Below are 20,584 nucleotides of genomic sequence, written 5' to 3'. Positions count from 1 at the left end.
GAAAGGGTTGGGAATTGTTGATTAATTGGCGATTAACCTTGTTTCAAACTTTCTCAATTCATGTAAAAGCGAAAAGCTTAAAAGACATAAAAGCCATAAGTATTTTCAAGGGTATAATCTATAAATACTTTGTTATTATCCTGAGAACCTTCCTCACTTTATTTACCTCGACTGATGTCTGTCCGACTGATGTCCGTTTGGATCCAGTGTTGAATGTCTAATGTCAATGTTTAATGTGTTAATTTATTAAATTAGGTGGTATTAGTTTTATGGTACTGTATGAGGAAGTCAGGTGTGGCAAAAAAGTATGTAAGGGTGGTGCAGGACATTTATGAGGACAGTATGACAGCAGTGAAGTGTGCAGTAGAAACAACAGACTGGTTCAGGGTAGAGGTTGGACTGCATCAAGGATCGGCTCTGAGCCCTTTTCTGTTTGCAGTGGTGAGAGACAGGTTGGAGGACGAGGTCAGACAGGAGTCTCCATGGACTATGATGTTTGTGGATGATATTGTAATTTGTGATGAGAGTAGGGAGCTGGTAGAGAAAAGCCTGGAGAGGTGGAGGTACACACTGGAGAGAAGGGGAATAAAAGTCAGTAGGAGTAAAACATGTATGACTGAGAGGGAGGGCAGTGGAGTGGTGCGGTGCGGTTGCAGGGAGAAGAGGTGGTGAAGGTGAAGGAGTTTAGGTACCTGGGGTCAACAGTGCAAAGTAATGGAAAGTGTGTTAGAAAAGTGAAGAAAAGAGTGCAGGCAGGGTGGAGTGGGTGGAGAAGAGTGGTAGGAGTGATTTGTGATAGAAGAGTATCTGCAAGAGTGAAAGGGAAAGTTTATACGACTGTGGTGAGACCTGTGATGTTGTATGGCTCAGAGACAGTGGCATTGACTTAAAGACAGGAGGTGGAGCTGGACGTAGCAGAGCTCAAGATGCTGAGATTTTCATTGGGAGTTATGAGGATGGACAGGATTAAAACCAGGTTTGAGGACAAAGTGAGAGAGTCATGACTGAGATGGTTAGGACATGTGCAGAAGAGGGACACAGGGTATATCGGCAGAAGAATGCTGAGGATGGAGCCACCAGGAAGGAGGAAAGAGGAAGGCCAAAAAGGAGGTTAATGGATGTGCTAAGGGAAGACATGCAGGTAGTTGGTCTGAAAGAGGCCGATGTAGAGGACAAAGTAGTATGGAGATGGATGTTCCGCTGTGGCGACCCCTAATGGGAGCAGCCGAAAGAAGAAGAAAATTAGGAGGAGGTGGTATTAGTTTTAAACATTTAGGAAGGAACTCATGAAAATATGAACAGACTCTATACAGACAGTAAGACAAAATAATAGTTATGATGCAGTAACACTTTTTTAAAAAGGGGTCACATGGCTGCTCAATCATTGTTTCAGTGCATATGATTTATAATCGGGGGAGTAAAAGTGGTTTATGGTTCAGTGACAGCAGTTGGAAGAGTACATATCAATTTAATTTCAGGCAAAAGCACCGCTGAGGTATTGACCAAGACCTGCAAACCTCAACTGCTCAGCTATATTATTGGATTGTGCTCTGTCCTACTTGTTAGTCCTATTCGATAAAAGAATCTACATTGTGAATAAAAGGGAAACAAAGAGCATGAAGTGTGTAAGTTGACCTCTAGAGGGAGCAATTAACCACAATAACTGTAAACTCCAACCTTCTGTATCTGTTCGCAAATTAAGGTTCCTTCAAAATCTCCCTTCATTTAGAGTAAGAAGCTCTTTTCAATAGATAGCATTAGGGTGTTTGTTTTCAAAGTGTGGCCTAATCAGAGATTATTTGGAAATGTCCTACATAAGCAGGCAAAACTTGAAAATGAGAAGAAAGTAATGAGGAAAAAACATGTCAAGGCCACTATAGTGGACCCTGATGGACACCTGTGAAGGAAATTGTGCCACAATACACCACTAATAGATTAGGACACTTCCCAGGATCCCTGTTGCCAACTTAAATGTCCTCTTGTGTTTTAGCTTTTTCACTTGTAATGGCTGGATGTGTCAAGACCTCCCTATAGTATTACTGTGCCTGATGGCAAAACCATAATCATGATGACTTTGAGAAAAATTTAAAGAAATTCCACTGGATGGTGACATATTTTTACTCTCATTCACACAAACTCATTTTGAAATTAGGTTGCGATGCGTCTGCCTGCTAGACCTTCTGTGAGTGTGTTACATGGGGAGGCCTCTTATTTGCTGTGATTCACACTATCACTGTGGCAGCTGAACTCTCAAGCTGGACACTTCTGCCAAGCTGCTCTTTTATAATGGCCAGCTCAGTCGTGCCAGCTGCTTTACTGGATCTCAGAGGTAGCTAAAGGTCTCCTTGGCAGCTGTGCCAGATTTTAAAAAAAAAGAAGAGAGAAATCAGAGTGCTTCAAACCAGACTAATCTCTCCCTGACCCACTCTGAAATCAGCCAGGGTTCTCTTCTTGGATCCACTACTGGTTTTCCAATCAGACCCTACATGATGTTCTCCACAGAGCTGACCTCTGAAGGATTCAGAAAATAGGTTGATAGGGTAAACAACAATGTAACTGACAGTCTTTTATGCTCGCAGATTACAGCTTTGTCGACTTTTTTGTCCAACTTTTTAAAATTTTGAATGCCATGAACATGCCTCAGTCAAACTTCAAGGTTTCGAGTGCACAGCATGAGTTCAGCTTGTTGTTGGCACTACAGTATAATACTTTTTCTGTTTGATTTTGTTTTTGCTTCTCGAGGAAATCGAACAACGTCATTAAAATTAGCTGGTTTGTTATAGTATGTTTTGGCTTGTTTGAAATGTATGAGTTACGCTATCACCGAACGTGATAAAACGGTCATCGTGCCCAACAAAGAATGACGGCATGTTATGTATAATTGCCTATTTCACTGCCTCTATATTTAACTCCATCTCCTCAAAAGCCTCACATAGCAATGCTGTCATGCCTTTGTGGTTTTTACAGCCTTGTTCTTTTGATTTTACTCTCATTGGTGCCGTAATCTGCACGTCTGCATGCGAATGCAGAATTCTTTGGAGTGGGGTCAGAGAGGGATTAGTCCTGTTTTGAGTGGCTTTGATTTCTCTTTTTTTTTATTCACTTGCACAGCTGCCAAGCAGACCTGGCAGCTATCCTGGCTGAGCTGGCCATAATCAGAGAGCAGCTTGGCAGAACTGCCCAGGTTGAAAGTATTCGATAGCTAGTGATTTGACATGACTTGACAGATGAGCCACAGTAACTAAATGCTGCTGTTCATTTAGGCTAATTGAGGTTTATATATATATATATATATATATATATATATATATATATATATATATATATATATATATGTGTGTGTGTGTGTGTGTGTGTGTGTGTGTGTGTGTGTGTGTATATATATATAACTTAAGCAAAAGCTGCACAAATGCATACTAGAATTTATATTAAAAGTGATGTATAGTTTTATATTGCCTATTTTCCTCCATTTGACTTTTACATTATATTCAAATGACTTATTTCCATGTGATCACAAAGGTAAACATTTTATATCTTTTATATAAAATGTCTGTGTATGACATGTCTTTTATATGACTGTAAGATTGTCAAAATGCAGCTGGGTAAGTGAGACTGCGCATAGTGTAGGTACGGTTGGCTTTTTTGCCATTGTGGATAATGATAAAGGGATTGATGGATACAGATAGATTTCAAAGGTGTACAAAAAGTGTACATATGAGTCATATGTTGTGTGTATTTGGATGAATTTAGGGGCAATTTATGCAAAGCAGTTTTCTAGGAGGTGATAGCGCAGCAGTTAAAGCTCGGGGTTCCAAACCGGAAGGTCTTGGGTTTAAGGCCCTTAACCCTGTGTGTGCTCAAGGGATGCTGTATCATGGCTGACCCTGTGCTCTGAGCTCTGACAACAGCATTCTAACATCATTGGGACATGTGGAAAAAAAGGTACAAATGTTCAAATGTTTGCACCTACAATACAAGATCATTGTCAACCATCTAAATATGCATCTATATATATATATATATATATATATATATATATATATATATATATATATATATATATATATATATATGTGAAAAAAATTTTTTATTTATTTATTTATATTTTTCTCCCTCCTATGGATTGAAACATCTGCCTTTTCCTACCTGCAGCGTGGAAACCACGTGTACGCGTTCTGCCCACCTCCGTGATTGAGCGCGGGATTGTCCAATCACATCTGAGGACTCTGTTTCGTATTAATCTCGCCGGCGAATCCTGTATTGGTGGGCGTGTCTTCTCCTTCGGTTTTCTCCGCTTTCCGTGCGGCGAATCATTTCTCCCGAAACTTTGCCGAACTTCTGCTCACTTGGCTCTCGCTCCTCCGGCAGTGATGGGGGGTCTGCCGCTTCTGCTGCCATTGTTCCTTCTTACTCTTGGACTGAAGGCGACAGTAGGTAAGAATGTAGCAGATCGCATTTCTTTGCATTGCTGTGCACTAACACTTCTGTGCGTGCTGGAAGGGTTTTCTGCAGATGTGGCTGGAGCTGCTTCTGCAGCACTCGTCTCCTGCACAGATTCTGCATGGAATGAAATCGTCCTCGTCTTCTAACATCTGCCAGGTTTTCCTATAAAGATCTGGAGCAACTTTTCATACAGAAATTTGTTCCTGCATGCATTACAGAGGCACAACTATAACTATCACTATCACTTCAACACCTATTCTCCCTGTATATAATAACCTCCCAATGCTCCCAATACACTCCCTTCTACTATTACTATTATTACTATTACTACCTATTTTTATCATCTTAACATTATTAAACATTTGCAAGAATCCTACTGCTATATAATCACTGCAGCTGCCTGTAAATGAACCCTCCTACCTTATTTTTTTGCTCAGTCTTATTGCTTCTATAATAAATGCCCATCTGTTTCCTCCATTCTCTTATCACCTGTATAATAATACCTTTCTGCTCCTTCTTTGCTCACTCATGTTGCCCTATACTATATGTGTCGGCTTTTCTAATAAACCCCCCACACTCCTTACTCTACTCACTTAAATTGCTTCTTCTTTCACTCAATATCACCCCTGCTCTTCTCATTCCTACTGTCCTATACTGCTCTTGTCTCTCTAACTATCCCATATAGGCCCCTCTCACTCCCCCAGGTTGCCTCTGCATCTATTCACATGTACTCTCACTAGAGCTGTCCCCTTCCTGATCTCTCATTACTTACTCCTACTGCTTCCTGCTGCCTCTCTAATAATCTTACTGCCCTTTACTAACTAATTTCCCTCCTTCCTCCATCAACTCAGCACTATTGTTTCTATAATAAATCTCCTCTTTTCCCTCTATACTTTTATTACCTTTATAGTCATGCTCTATCTCTGCTTACTCCCATTGCACTATACTTACTTGCATGTATATGTCAGCTCCCTGTTTATGTTGTGCATTTGCTAATGCTCTGTTGCCTCGATGATAATCTCCTACAGGTTCATAGGTACTCATTCGTATTCACTTCCAGCTGCCTCTATACAAACTGCTGCCTCTACTCTTATTGCTCCTGCCTCTATAATAATCTCATTATGCCTTTACTCTTTACTAACTATTTAGATATTTGTAACAATCCTCTCCAAATTCTTCTTTACTAATGATCACCTCTACTACCTCTATAATAATATACTTGCAACATGCTACTGTCTGTATACTTTTCCTGCCTCTATACTTTCCATTACACCGCCTCTGTTATTCAATTCCATTGTCCTAATAATTATTCATTCATACTCTATATACACTCACCATTACTGAATATATAATGATATATTTATTCTTCATCTATAACTCCGTTATAATGGAGTTAAAATTATCTAGTAAAACTGCATCTATACTCACCTTTTCCAAGTCTGTAAATATTTATCTGTATACTCTGTCTATACTCACGTTACCGTCCACCTGCTCCATTGATACATATCATATACATAATGATCCCCTTCTCATCTATATGTTCTCATCTGCCTCCTTTATACTCACTCACTCCTACTGCCTCTATACCATCGCCTTGTAATTCTATAGTAATCCACGTATACTTGTGCTATACTCCCACTTGTTGCCTATAGACTCCGCCTTGATTTCTTTATGCTCACTTTTATTGCCTATAATATACAATATATCCTGCACTGCATTTAATAAACCACTCCAACAGGCTCTACTGCCTTTGTACTCATTCTTACTGCCTATATACTTTTCTCCTCGTTCTCCGCACTCACTATCATTGTTTTTTGTTTTTTTTATAATCCTCATCTTCTGGTCTATCCAACACTCTCTGTACTGATCTCTGCTCGTTCTAACCCTAATTCATACATACCGCATCCACAATAATGCACTACATCAAAGCCTGAACATAACAAATAACGTGTTGCACGTACTAAAAAGAGCTATAAACTTTAATAATCAATATTATCAGATTTCATTTTATGTGGCTAAGCAGACACTAATAGATTTACACAGGACTTTGTATCGATCATCCGAATACGGTATAAAACACAAATCGCTTAACGGTCATAGCATGACTATAGAAACTAGTGAAAAGGACTAATTACTAATCATTTCTTTTCATATTTATAGCTGATAGTTCATGTCTCCCGGTTGGAACATTTATTTACGTTGCCGTCCTGACTGTAATTTAGCTGCCCATAAAGAGCATAACAGCACAGGAGTGTTTACAAACTCGCACTTGTTCACACACTAGCACCCTACTGTGCTGGGTTTATACCTTCTCCAACCTAAGTTCCACTATACATGTAACAATGTGGTAAATGGTAGATTTTCGATGTCTAGATAGAAAGTCTTGAGTTCAAATCCCAGCACCACCAAGCTGCCATTGTTAGGATCCTTAAGCAAGTCCCTCAACCATCATCTGCTCAGTTGTTTAAATAACTGTAAGGAGCTCTGGATAAAAGCATCTGCCAAATGCTAAATGTAAATGAGTAAATGCTGGCATTCATGTTTATACTAGAAGAAGAAGATAACTTTTACTGTCTTTATGTTTGCAGCTTAGCCTAAAGCATTAAACATTTAGAAATGACTTTCCATCATGTTTATCATATAGTATATTATCAAACGATAGAGGTGGAAAGTAACGAATTACATTTACTCACGTTACTTTTACTTAAGTATGTTTTGTTTAAAGTATTGCACTTAACTACATTTAAAATCATATCGGTTACAGAGTAAAAAACTAATAATGAAATTAACGCACTAAACTGAAAAGATAGAGACGGACAAGGCAGATGCAGTCAGTTATGCAGACGCAGCTGTAATCGAAATGCCATCGAATTGAAAGTTGTTCAGTGCGTGTGCTCACTGTCCGAATTCTAAAACTGCATTTGGGATTTCTCTCATTATCATAAATGACTTTATAACAGATTTTTTTTGCTGCAAAAGTGCATTAGACTCAAGTCATTGACTATAGTGTTTTTGTTATTGCAGTTTAATTTTAAGGGTGTTTCTTCAATTAAAAACAACTAGTTTGAGATTTATATCCCCTCGTCCTTTTTTAACTACACCCCCACCCAGGCTAAAAAAGAGTTAAAGAGTTCAATAAATTTTTTATTTACTTTTACTCAAATGGCTTTTTAGGCCAATAACTTTACTTGTACTTAAGTAACATTTCATTGAAGTAACAGCACTTAAGCTACTTAGGGAAGAATATATTATTACTCTTTCCACCTCTGTCGAACGATTGTTACTTCAGTCACTATTTTGTTGCAGCATTTGAACTTTAGACATAAAACGTGTGTCCTATTTAGAAAGCGGCATCCGGACAGCTGCCCTCTAATGTCCTTTTGGCTTTTTAAAGAGTGTCCTTTTCTGGCTGGACAAATGAATACTTTTGTTCAAAAGATGTCAGCTGCAAGAAAATGTGAAAAAGCTGTCAAAAAGGGCCATCAATCTGCAGGAGAAATAATCTTCAGTCAAGTTATTCACAGCTTTATAATAGTATTGTTGTTATAGAAGTTCCGATAATGTATACTCAATTGTATGTCATACAATTAAGAGCGTATTTTAGCTATTACACTGTTACTACTGCTATTTCAATCTTTTATAATATATTTAAATGATTGAACTTTGGGAAAACCAAAGCGCTAAAGAAATTCACAGTAGTTTTGACATCATTTTTATTCCAAATTGATGTCGTCTGTCCCTCCTTCGCAGCGAGCTCTTTAGATGTGGAAACTGACATAGTAGTGCCATCGGAGCTGCAGCAGGAGCAGGTGGAGCAGATTTGGGAAGCATCCCGGTGGAGCAGAGGGCGCAGGAGGCGCTCCGAGAGCCAGCATGGCCACCTATTCGTGTCATTGCCTGCTTTTAGCCGAGAGCTTTACCTGGAGCTCCAGAGGGATGAAGGTTTCCTTGCTGAAGGCTTCATGGTCGAGGAGAGGGATCAAGAAGGGAATGTCCAGCGTGAACCAGCTTTTAAAAGACAGTCCTGTCTCTACACAGGCACAGTTTTTAACCACACTGTCTCATCTGCCTCGCTGGATGTTTGCGGCGGCCTGGTGAGTGAGCTTTGAGTTTGCTACTTTGGAGTGAAGATTAACATTTAGAGATTAACCTTTTTTCCGAACGATATTTGTATATAGATGTAGATATTTTAGTCATCTTGGACATCCACACTCATATGATCCATTTCTGTCAACATTTTAACCATACATCCTGTTGCAGTATATCAGATAATACAAGATGTTCATACAAACGACTGTGCAAAATAGTGCAGAACTGTATTGCATTGCGTATGGTAAAATCTGAGTAACAATAAATGTTAGCCTGCTATTCAACGGCATCACATTCATTATTTCCACATAAGGGCATCTTGTGCCTTGAGTGCTTTTTGTTATGTATTTTCAAGAAAGATGACTTTTATATATTTCATCATATTATAATGAAGGTAGGAAAAAGCTAATAAAGGAATGAGAGTTTGTAGCTGTCATAAGTAATAACAGTAATCTACATTTAGAAATGTACAATTAGAAATTGACAAATATAGGAGAAAATAGGAAAGCGGTTCGCACCGTCACACCACTTCACATCATTAAACTCACTGGTGATCTTTTTTCTTATAGCAGCAAACCCGGTCATGTTTTTTTTTTTTTTTTTTTTGGGATGGCTGGTGTTATTACTTTAAATCATAGTTTACAATAATTTAGTTTTACTTCAAATTAAATACGTATTTTTTTTTTTTACCTCATGTTCATGTCATGTTCAGGTCATGTTCAATGTGTTTTCTAGATGATTCTATATGACCAGCTTCTCTTACATTTAAATCTATGGCATTTGGCAGACTCCCTTATCCAGAGCAACTGACACCTGAGCAGTTGAGGGTTAAGGGCCTTGTGCAAGGGCTCAGCAGTGGCAGCTCTGTGTGCTAGGATTTGAACTTGTGACCTTCTGGTCCAGTTCTCTTGTGGTATTCAAGAGATCGAAACTTCACTGTTGCAGTGTTGATGTTTTTTAACATGACAAAACGTATAGTTGTTAGCGATTGTGAAAATTATAGTTGAATTGTAATCACATCAACATTTATGAATTTTGTTCATATAATTAAATTAATAACTCTAAATTAAAAAAAACTAAAATTAAAGCTTTACCCATAGCCGACATTTGTAAGTAAGGTCAGTCTCTGGCTGCGGGGGGTGCGTCCAAAATCCGCGGATTTTAGGGAACTTTTTTTTTAGGGAAGTCTTAGAACATAACGTCTGCAAGGTCTGGGCGACCACTGTAGTTTTATTCTTTATGTCCAGTGGTCCTGGTTGGCCAAGCAACAGTGTCATCATGACTTTCATTAAAATAGTAAGCTTAATGTGTCTTTCCATTCTAAAAATGTCTAAAGTAAAAGAAAACAAACCATTATGTTTTATTGATTCTTAATTGGCAGACGTCTCCAATATCAGTGACTGGAGTAGGTATGTAAATTTGGCACAAAGCAGAGTTACTCATTGATTCCTTTGTTTTGGGGTTTGTATGTTCTTTCCCACACAAGTGAATTGGCTTTATCACCAAGGGCAACTCTGGTTTTAAGATAAGAAGACGTGCAAAACAATACCGTGTATGGGCAGGTCGCTTTGCTGTAAAATAAAGACCGGTCTGACCGAGCAGACAAATTGCATAGTAGTCATTGTTTTTAGTAACAATTAAACATGTAAACAACCCAAACATGTATCGATTAGTTTAGTCACGTAAAAAAGAAACCTGGATCATATCAGCTTAATCCTCCGGATCTTTTATCATTTCCCACTGCGTTTTTAACAAGTTAGAATGGCAAAATGAACACAAGCTACACATAACAACAGAAGAAGCATGCGATCAAAAGCCGAGTGTACAAATTGCATATGATGTAGACCCCCAGATACAGAAGTATGAAAAAGGCCACGGCTTGATTTGCATAACCCCTTTTTTTTTCTTTTGGAATTTTTATACCATTTACCATTTAGTGTAAGATAGCACTGTGGGGGCCTGTTCTTTTGTCATATAGGAGACGATTTCCTGGCACAGGTCCAGCTAAAAGCAGCCCAGTGAATAGCCTAAACTGCCATCAGTCTGGCAGCTGAATAGGACGAGTAGCACCATTGTGACAGACTGTCACTCGTTTTTGGCTGGGCTGAAAGGTCACACACACACACACACACACACACACACACACACACACACACCCAGCCCCCAACTCGCTTAGTCGGAATGATGAGACATTGCAAAAGAGACATAGATAGAGGGAATGAAAGCGGCGGTTGGCATACTGTAAGTGCGGTGAACACAAGTTGAGAAGACATGCATGGTTTTAAGCGTGCAGAGAATCAGCTAGATAGTCCGCTCCTCTCTGACTCTGCTCTAACCGCCTCTCTCGCTTCTTGTAACCCCCGCGGTGCACTCCATATTGGGCCAATTGCGATGCAGTCACTCCGGTTCATACAACAGCGACAAACTTGGCTTTCTCTGCAGGCTGTTTGCATTTTTCCTCGCCATATAAGCTCCGTCGAGGCTGCACCTTTGGAAAATGAGGTCATCGTCGTAACAGATGTTCCATGCGGTAGAGGCTCGAGCCTTTTCTGACACCTCTGCGCGGGTTGACGAGGAGCAGATCAGCTGGAGATCAGCTGCATGTTTTGACTCTTGGTTCCAAATGGAAATTGATTCTTTCAGACCAGCAGGTAGTTGGCAGATGGGAAAATGCAGGCCACCATTAGGGATGTGCATGAATACCTAAGTGACACCGGAGATCGATCACGGCAACACAACAGCGCATGAATGAACATTAGGGCTGCAGAAATAATTCTGTTCAAATTTCGCGATCCTGATTGGCTTCACATCGAAATTCCTATCCTTAATAACCTCACAATTGCCTGACACATAAAGTCTACTGAGACACACAAGGCAGAAACAACATTGGAAACTGGGGGTGAATTTGAATATAATTATTATGAAATCAATTATAATTTGTAGTTAAAATAAAGAAATTTCATATTTCAAAACAGATTTTAAAGCGATGCATATTAAATTCCCTATTACTAAACAATCACCAACTAAATTTATGAGATAAATGATTTATCCAAGTGAGACAAGTCACATGATTTAATGCATGTTTATCAAGACCATTTGTCATGCATTTTTTATTTCATGATTAATTGATAATTGCTGTGACTCATTACCTAACCAGCGGAAAATATTATGTGAAATATGTGAAATACATGTTGCTCCATACAAATATATATACCGTATTTTTCGGACTATAAGACACTACTTTTTTCCTACGCTTTGAACCCCGCGGCTTAAACAACGAAGCGGCTAATTTATTAATTTTTCCTGGGTTTGTCCCGGTTTCACAAACCTTAAGCCAAAAAACTGAACCCCATAACATTAGACCAACAAAATTTCCGAACGGAAACGAAAAAACGCACCTCACCTGTGTTCTGAGCTGCACGGCATCGGGAGAAAAAACTTTTTTTTTTAACGCACGACGATGCCAAAAGATAAACTCCCGAGAGAAATAGTTGTAAAAGGAAGGAGGAAGTGAACAATGACTTACTTGGTCGGCTACTGTTTAGATACCAGCCGTTGTAACGCGTTGAGTCTGGGTGAAGGGAGATCTCGCTAACTCCAGTTGCAACAGAAATCATAAGCACAGTCCAAAACTCGTGCTTTTTTATTTTTCTTGGCAACAGCGTTAAAGGTTAGTCAAAGAAACTTAGAAATGAGCATCAGAAAATAATAAGGACATATTCCTCGTCTTGAACACACGCAGTAATAGTGGAACAATGCAGTGGCATGTTATTCCCAAAATACCGCTATGCTCCTAAAGGAAGCAGCACATATTTCACCCGTTACACCGTGTGTAACATGTCTTTCATTAAAGCCTGTGAAAACGTTCATTACTGTGGACAGGTGCGGCTTATTTATGTTAAAAATAAAAATATTTGTAAAATTCAGTGGGTGCGGCTTATATATGGGCGTGCTTAATAGTCTGGAAATTACGGTACATATACATACATACATACATACATATATATATATATATATATATATATATATATATATATATATATATATATATATATATATATGGTGTATATGTGTGGTGTATTCTTAAATTATACACTTTATTAGTGATGAATGTATGGCACATGTAACAGGATCTTTGTCAATACCAAAACCAGTAGATTGTGAGTATAGTTTGTGGATTGTTGTTTGAGAAAAGTTTCCAAAAAAACAAAAACATAGCTTCCAGCCCCCCTGTATTTATCATGATGTGCAACATGCATGATTTCCCCCAGTATGGTTTATCTTTCTTTACATGGAAATGAATTCTCCATGGTGTATCCTTCATGTGTTTCTTTTCATGCCAGGCCTCCTTACAAGAATAGTACAGCCAAAAAATAATAATAAATGTACGCAATGTTCTAGTTAATCCAAATGTAGAAGGACATTTTTGATGTATGAAGATTGTTTCTTTAGTTTGGCACTGTACCTACAATGCTAATGTCGTTAAGTAAGGGACTTTTTATATATGTATTTGAGCAAACACTGGAATCGCTTTCATTCTCACTACATGAAAACAGAGAAATCAGAGTCATGAGGTGTGGCCCAGAACTGTATACCCGATGGGATTTGGAACATCATAGTCAGCTTAGTCAGCTCAATATTCAGCTCAGACCTGTGTACTGTCAAAGAGTACTGGCTGCACAAAATTAAACTTGTGAATATACATGTATTAACATGTTAAATGTTTTTGACATTGCTAGTCCATTATTGTTTAATAGTTTTAGCATTGTGGTTGATCTGCGTAAAAAACAAGATGTTTACCTGTACTGGGGTACAAAGCTTATTTTACTTACATTCTGTTACAACAACCTGCTTGCCTAAACACTAAACTGTTTCATTAATGACTTACCTGCTGCCCTCACTACTGACTTATCTCATTAATCACTAACCTCTTTCCCTAACTACTGACCTGTTTAACTAATCATTAACCTGTATCACTAACTACTGACCTGTCTCATTAATCATTAACCTGTATCACTAACTACTGCCCTGTCTCATTAATCACTAACCTCTTTCACTAACTACTGACCTGTTTAACTAATCATTAACCTGTATCACTAACTACTGACCTGTCTCATTAATTATTAACCTGTATCACTAACTACTGACCTGTTTAACTAATCATTAAACTGTATCACTAACTACTGACCTGTCTCATTAATCACTAACCTCTTTCACTAACTACTGACCTGTTTAACTAATCATTAACCTATATCACTAACTACTGACCTGTCTCATTAATCATTAACCTGTATCACTTACTACTGACTTGTTTAACTAATCATTAACCTGTATCACTACTACTGACCTGTCTCATTAACCACTAACCTCTTTCAATAATTACTGACCTGTTTAACTAATCATTAACCTGTATCACTACTACTGACCTGTCTCATTAATCATTAACCTGTATCACTACTACTGACCTGTTTAACTAATCATTAACCTGTATCACTACTACTGACCTGTCTCATTAACCACTAACCTCTTTCAATAACTACTGACCTGTCTCATTAATCATTAACCTGTATCACTAACTACTGACCTGTTTAACTAATCATTAAACTGTATCACTACTACTGACCTGTTTAACTAATCATTAAACTGTATCACTACTACTGACCTGTCTCATTAATCATTAACCTGTATCACTAACTACTGACCTGTCTCATTAATCATTAACCTATATCACTAACTACTGACTTGTCTCATTAATCACTAACCTCTTTCAATAACTACTGACCTGTTTAACTAATCATTAACCTGTATCACCAACTACTGACCTATCTCATTAATCACTAACCTCTTTCAATAACTACTGACTTGTTTAACTAATCATTAACCTGTATCACTAACTACTGACCTGTCTCATTAATCACTAACCTACCCCATTATCTACTGACCTGTCTCAAGTTATCCCCTGTTTATCGCGTTGGTTACATTCAAAAATCGTCCGCGTTATACGAAAAACAGCGATACCAAAAAATGCTATTTTATGTATACAGTACTGTACTGTATTAACATTTTACTTCATTTTATAATTAATAATTATATTTTTATTAATAAATTTCATTATTTCAACATAAGACTCTATAAAACAATTCCATATACGTTTTTTTGGTCTATCGTGCTATCCGTGAGAAAATGGGAAAATCAGCTAAACTAAATAGTTATGTGGCGAATGCAATTCCGTGATAAACCGGGGGGCGTGAGATTTGAACCGCAGTAAAGGGGGGAATTAGTGTATATAATTTGTATCGGATTAATCAAATAATTGAAAAGAAGTGAAATGAAATCATTGCTAGCATAGTTACATCAGTGTTAATGGGAGAAAATAATCCCAAATATCAAAAGAGTTTTGCTATGCTATTACCGTGCAATCCATGGTCCTAACATACAATCTTCTTTTTCTTTCGGCTTCTCCCATTAGGGGTCGCCACAGCGGATCATCCGGCTCCATACCCCCTTGTCCTCTACATCTTCCTCTTTCAAACCAACTACCTGCATGTCTTCCTTCTCCTCCTTTGGCCAACAGTAGCAAAATTTCCACTGGTTGGCTAACAATACCTGTGGCGGTCATTGGTAACCCGGGCCTCGACCGATCCGGTATGAAATTCTGATTCGTGATCTGCATATTTGATTTGGCACATGTTTTAGGCGGAATGCCTATTCTAACGCAACCCTCCCCATTTATCCAGGCTTGGGACTGGCACTAAGAGTGCACTGGCTTGTGAAACCCTAATGGCAGGGTTGGTCCTAACATACAATAGGATTAGCAAAATAAAGCGCAAATTCTAGACCCACAGTTCTAGAATGCAATGCAGATTGATTTGGTTTGGCTAATTAGCAATCTCTGAGATGTAGATGCCAGTATCAGTGGAAATGTGTTGCATTAGTAGGTGATATGCCTCAGCTGAGTGTACTAATGAGGGTAAGAGGTAGAGATCAAGCAGGAATTAATTGCCACTATTAATAGTTGCATGGAATTGTGGGCAGTGTAGAAAACTGTGAACCAAATCAAATCAAATCAAATTTTATTTGTCACATACACATACATACAGGGTACGACATGCAGTGAAATGCTTTTAACGACGGTCCGGCATAAGGGAATAAAATAGTGTAAAAAGGGGAATAAAAATATAAATATAATAACAAAATTTAAGAAAAAGAAAGAAAGAAAAATATAGTAAGAAAGTTAAAAACAAATAATGTTTTAACCAAAGTTAAAAACAAATAGCTTGACAAGAAAAAAAAGCACCACTAAGATATTTATTAAAAAATAAAGCATATATCATAGATAATAAATTAGAAGTTGTATATTTAATAAGGACATTGTACAGGACAGGTTCATTATACTTGTATTAATGATGCCACATTAACTGTTATTGATTTCAATCTGCTATTAAACCCAATCTTTTTGCTGTAGTGTGTCTTAATCACTAAAGTTTGCCTGTAATCTAAGGGTGTGTTCCAGACTAAAGAAATATTCCCTCTGAGCCCAGAAATCAGTTGCTGCAGCTCAAGTTGCCACAAGTGTTATCCAAAGCCCTCGAGTGTCAGTGTGGCTGGGGGAAAGGAAAAAAGATTCCTGCACTGTTAATGACATTTCCACCGCTCTCTCTCTATTTAGGAGGCTGTATTCCTTTATTCATGCTGCTTGTAACCCAGTGCTTGATGTGTGTGTGTGGAGTTTTTGTCTGTACGTGTCAGGGATGAAAGCGTATGCTTTACAACCCCTTTTCACCTTGCCCTGTCAGCACTTCTGTCTTCTTTTTCTTCTCCTCCTCCTTCTTCTTCACACCCGCCTTGAGGCTTCATCGTTCATTCCTCTTACTTTCTTTTCCTTTATCCATTCATCGTCTTTAGATAAATGGATCCCACAGGGGGTGGCCAAGGCTGCGTGATTGAGCAGCGCCAATGTTGACTACATGCTGACTCACAGGTTTTGGGCCAAGTTGGAGTTTCGGACTGAAGCCGTTCTTTGAAGGCCAATGGCAAGTCGCATTACGTTGAAGAGGCTCAGACAGAAAGACAAGCCCACCATATGGTGCGGGTTCCCTGGAGGGCTATTGATAAATAGACATATACACTGGGAGTGCTTCCATCTTTAGCACAACTACCACAGTGACAGAATCGTGGGATTCATTTTTACTTTTAGCTGCTTTCTGATAAATGGATAGAGTTTCCTATGGAGAATTGAGTTATTACAGTGAGCAGAAATGATGAGGCCTTAAAGAGCCATGGATCCAAATGAAAGGGTTATTTTTTATTATTTCTATTCCACTAAACATAGATGAAGCCCAGATTTGACTGTGAATGTTTTCAGAATCTGGTTTGGACTGTGTTAAATGTGTATTTGTGTAGTGCCAGTCCTAGCCATGAGCATCCAATGTGACCTAGAAGTAAACCAGTCCCAGACCGGAATTTTTAAACTGTGCTTTTCAACAGTGGACAAATGCTTGAATAATAGTCTATAATTTTATTCTGATTTGCTAAATTTCAGTGAAAGGCTGTTGAAAATATATTCAGTCTTTTCCCCTTCCTCGTGATGAAATGAGGAAATTGTATTGCTTTATCATCATGTTGTATTTGGTTTGCATTTTATGGCAAATGGGTCGCATACAGAAAATACCGTTTTCTGGTTTTAACGCATTTCTGGTTTTTGTGTTTCTCAGACTGGCCTGATTCGAATTGGAAATGAGATTCTGTTTATCGAGCCTGTTCACCAAGAACTCGAGTCTTTCTCTGGCGGGGAACATAAAATCACCAGACAAAAACGTTCTTCAGATAAAACACCCCAAGCCACACACGCCGCCCGAACACTGCCAAATCATCAAAGGTGAGCAGGTTAGCTTTCTCGGTTTTTAACAGAGGACCATTATATAATGGAAAATTGTCGTTTTCGCATTGTCACAACTATAGCATCCCTCTTTCCAAGATGAATGCAGATTCTTTGGTTTCCGGCATAAGGGAATAAAATAGTGTAAAAGGGAATAAAAATATAAATATAATAACAAAATTTAAGAAAAGAAAGAAAGAAAAATATAGTAAGAAAGTTAAAACAAATAATGTTTTAACCAAAGTTAAAAACAAATAGCTTGACAAGAAAAAAAAGCACCACTAAGATATTTATTAAAAAATAAAGCATATATCATAGATAATAAATTAGAAGTTGTATATTTAATAAGGACATTGTACAGGACAGGTTCATTATACTTGTATTAATGATGCCACATTAACTGTTATTGATTTCAATCTGCTATTAAACCCAATCTTTTTGCTGTAGTGTGTCTTAATCACTAAAGTTTGCCTGTAATCTAAGGGTGTGTTCCAGACTAAAGAAATATTCCCTCTGAGCCCAGAAATCAGTTGCTGCAGCTCAAGTTGCCACAAGTGTTATCCAAAGCCCTCGAGTGTCAGTGTGGCTGGGGGAAAGGAAAAAAGATTCCTGCACTGTTAATGACATTTCCACCGCTCTCTCTCTATTTAGGAGGCTGTATTCCTTTATTCATGCTGCTTGTAACCCAGTGCTTGATGTGTGTGTGTGGAGTTTTTGTCTGTACGTGTCAGGGATGAAAGCGTATGCTTTACAACCCCTTTTCACCTTGCCCTGTCAGCACTTCTGTCTTCTTTTTCTTCTCCTCCTCCTTCTTCTTCACACCCGCCTTGAGGCTTCATCGTTCATTCCTCTTACTTTCTTTTCCTTTATCCATTCATCGTCTTTAGATAAATGGATCCCACAGGGGGTGGCCAAGGCTGCGTGATTGAGCAGCGCCAATGTTGACTACATGCTGACTCACAGGTTTTGGGCCAAGTTGGAGTTTCGGACTGAAGCCGTTCTTTGAAGGCCAATGGCAAGTCGCATTACGTTGAAGAGGCTCAGACAGAAAGACAAGCCCACCATATGGTGCGGGTTCCCTGGAGGGCTATTGATAAATAGACATATACACTGGGAGTGCTTCCATCTTTAGCACAACTACCACAGTGACAGAATCGTGGGATTCATTTTTACTTTTAGCTGCTTTCTGATAAATGGATAGAGTTTCCTATGGAGAATTGAGTTATTACAGTGAGCAGAAATGATGAGGCCTTAAAGAGCCATGGATCCAAATGAAAGGGTTATTTTTTATTATTTCTATTCCACTAAACATAGATGAAGCCCAGATTTGACTGTGAATGTTTTCAGAATCTGGTTTGGACTGTGTTAAATGTGTATTTGTGTAGTGCCAGTCCTAGCCATGAGCATCCAATGTGACCTAGAAGTAAACCAGTCCCAGACCGGAATTTTGAAACTGTGCTTTTCAACAGTGGACAAATGCTTGAATAATAGTCTATAATTTTATTCTGATTTGCTAAATTTCAGTGAAAGGCTGTTGAAAATATATTCAGTCTTTTCCCCTTCCTCGTGATGAAATGAGGAAATTGTATTGCTTTATCATCATGTTGTATTTGGTTTGCATTTTTATGGCAAATGGGTCGCATACAGAAAATACCGTTTTCTGGTTTTAACGCATTTCTGGTTTTTGTGTTTCTCAGACTGGCCTGATTCGAATTGGAAATGAGATTCTGTTTATCGAGCCTGTTCACCAAGAACTCGAGTCTTTCTCTGGCGGGGAACATAAAATCACCAGACAAAAACGTTCTTCAGATAAAACACCCCAAGCCACACACGCCGGCCCGGAACACTGCCAAATCATCAAAGGTGAGCAGGTTAGCTTTCTCGGTTTTTAACAGAGGACCATTATATAATGGAAAATTGTCGTTTTCGCATTGTCACAACTATAGCATCCCTCTTTCCAAGATGAATGCAGATTCTTTGGTTTCCTTCATAATGGAACTGTTCTTAATTACAAACCTAGATTCCTGTTTGAGGGGGAACTGTGTTACACAGTACTGTTTTTTTTTGCGTCCTATGTTAGGATTTTTCTTTGACTTATGCAAATGAGTTGATGATGTAGTAAAACAGGATATCTAGGTTTATATCTATTTCATGGCTGGCTTCAGTACATACCTTTGATCAATCATTTGGCATGAATCCAGTTTCATCATAGTTGCTGAGTTTCACTATGGCTATATAAATGCAGTCAAAACATGTCTTGTGTTATATGAACCAGAGGTTGATCATTTTTGAATCTGAAAACGGTTTTAGTAAATGCAGTGATATGAGGTTGTGCTGTTGAAAAGATTTGTTGAAAGTTTAACAAAACATTGATGTCATCTTTATCATACAAAATTTCGTAGTTATAGAATGCTGAATTCTGGGAAATTTTGTTTTGTGTACTATTAATTATTAATCAGGTATACAAAGAGTTGATGAACCTAGTAGTGACATAACAGTGAATATGGATGACCGTGCATAACAGTTAAAGCTAAAACCGGGTTTGGGAATGATTGCTCATTTGATGTTTTACAATACTAAGCATTAATATTGACTATCCAATAAACAGCTATCTATATGTCTGGTAACTTTTATTTAATGCTTTATTAAACTTTACTTAGATTACTGTGGTTCACTATTTGTTGGCATTTCCGAGGACAACCCTTAAAAAACTCCTTCTCGTTTTCACTACTGACACCAAGATTGAATAGATGAATTTCTGTTACTATAATCATTATTCTTTGAAGCACCCAACACACATTCCTCCCTTGCTCCAACAGTTATCACCATATATCGATAAGCTATTCTGTTTCCTTTACTCACCATAGCAGCCCTTTTTTACTATCACGGAAATTGAAACAAGTGTTGAAGCAAGTCGAACTGATCATGTTACCAAACACTTAGCATTTCACCTGATGTGCACTACAAGACAATCTGGTTATGCTAACAAGTGAGCCCCAGGTGACTGTTTTCCGATAATGTTCGCCTAAACCGTTCAAGAGCCATCTGTTACACTCCAAAAACATACTGAACTTTCAGGTTTTAGAGCAAACCCCAAGAGTGAGAAAAACATATTTAAATCACAATGATCAAGCTAGCTTTATTTCATAAATCTCATTAAAAATACATTGCCAT

At 38.2% G+C, this 20,584-nt stretch overlaps 1 protein-coding gene across 1 annotated transcript in view; it reads left to right on the top strand.

Annotated features, from left to right (window-relative positions):
- The first annotated feature begins 4,306 nt into the window (after positions 1 to 4,306).
- The window catches only part of adamts17 (ADAM metallopeptidase with thrombospondin type 1 motif, 17), a 154,418-nt gene continuing 138,140 nt past the window's right edge, over positions 4,307 to 20,584 (top strand). Inside the window, exons 1-3 of the mRNA XM_046857981.1 lie at positions 4,307 to 4,434; positions 8,194 to 8,537; positions 19,108 to 19,273. Of these exons, the coding sequence (XP_046713937.1) occupies positions 4,371 to 4,434; positions 8,194 to 8,537; positions 19,108 to 19,273 (574 nt within the window). The 5' untranslated portion in view covers positions 4,307 to 4,370. The remainder of the gene's footprint in view (positions 4,435 to 8,193; positions 8,538 to 19,107; positions 19,274 to 20,584) is intronic.

The sequence above is a fragment of the Silurus meridionalis genome, chromosome 9, assembly GCF_014805685.1.
Source record: "Silurus meridionalis isolate SWU-2019-XX chromosome 9, ASM1480568v1, whole genome shotgun sequence".
Lineage (NCBI taxonomy): Eukaryota > Metazoa > Chordata > Actinopteri > Siluriformes > Siluridae > Silurus > Silurus meridionalis.
This window is presented reverse-complemented; position numbering and strand designations above follow the sequence as displayed.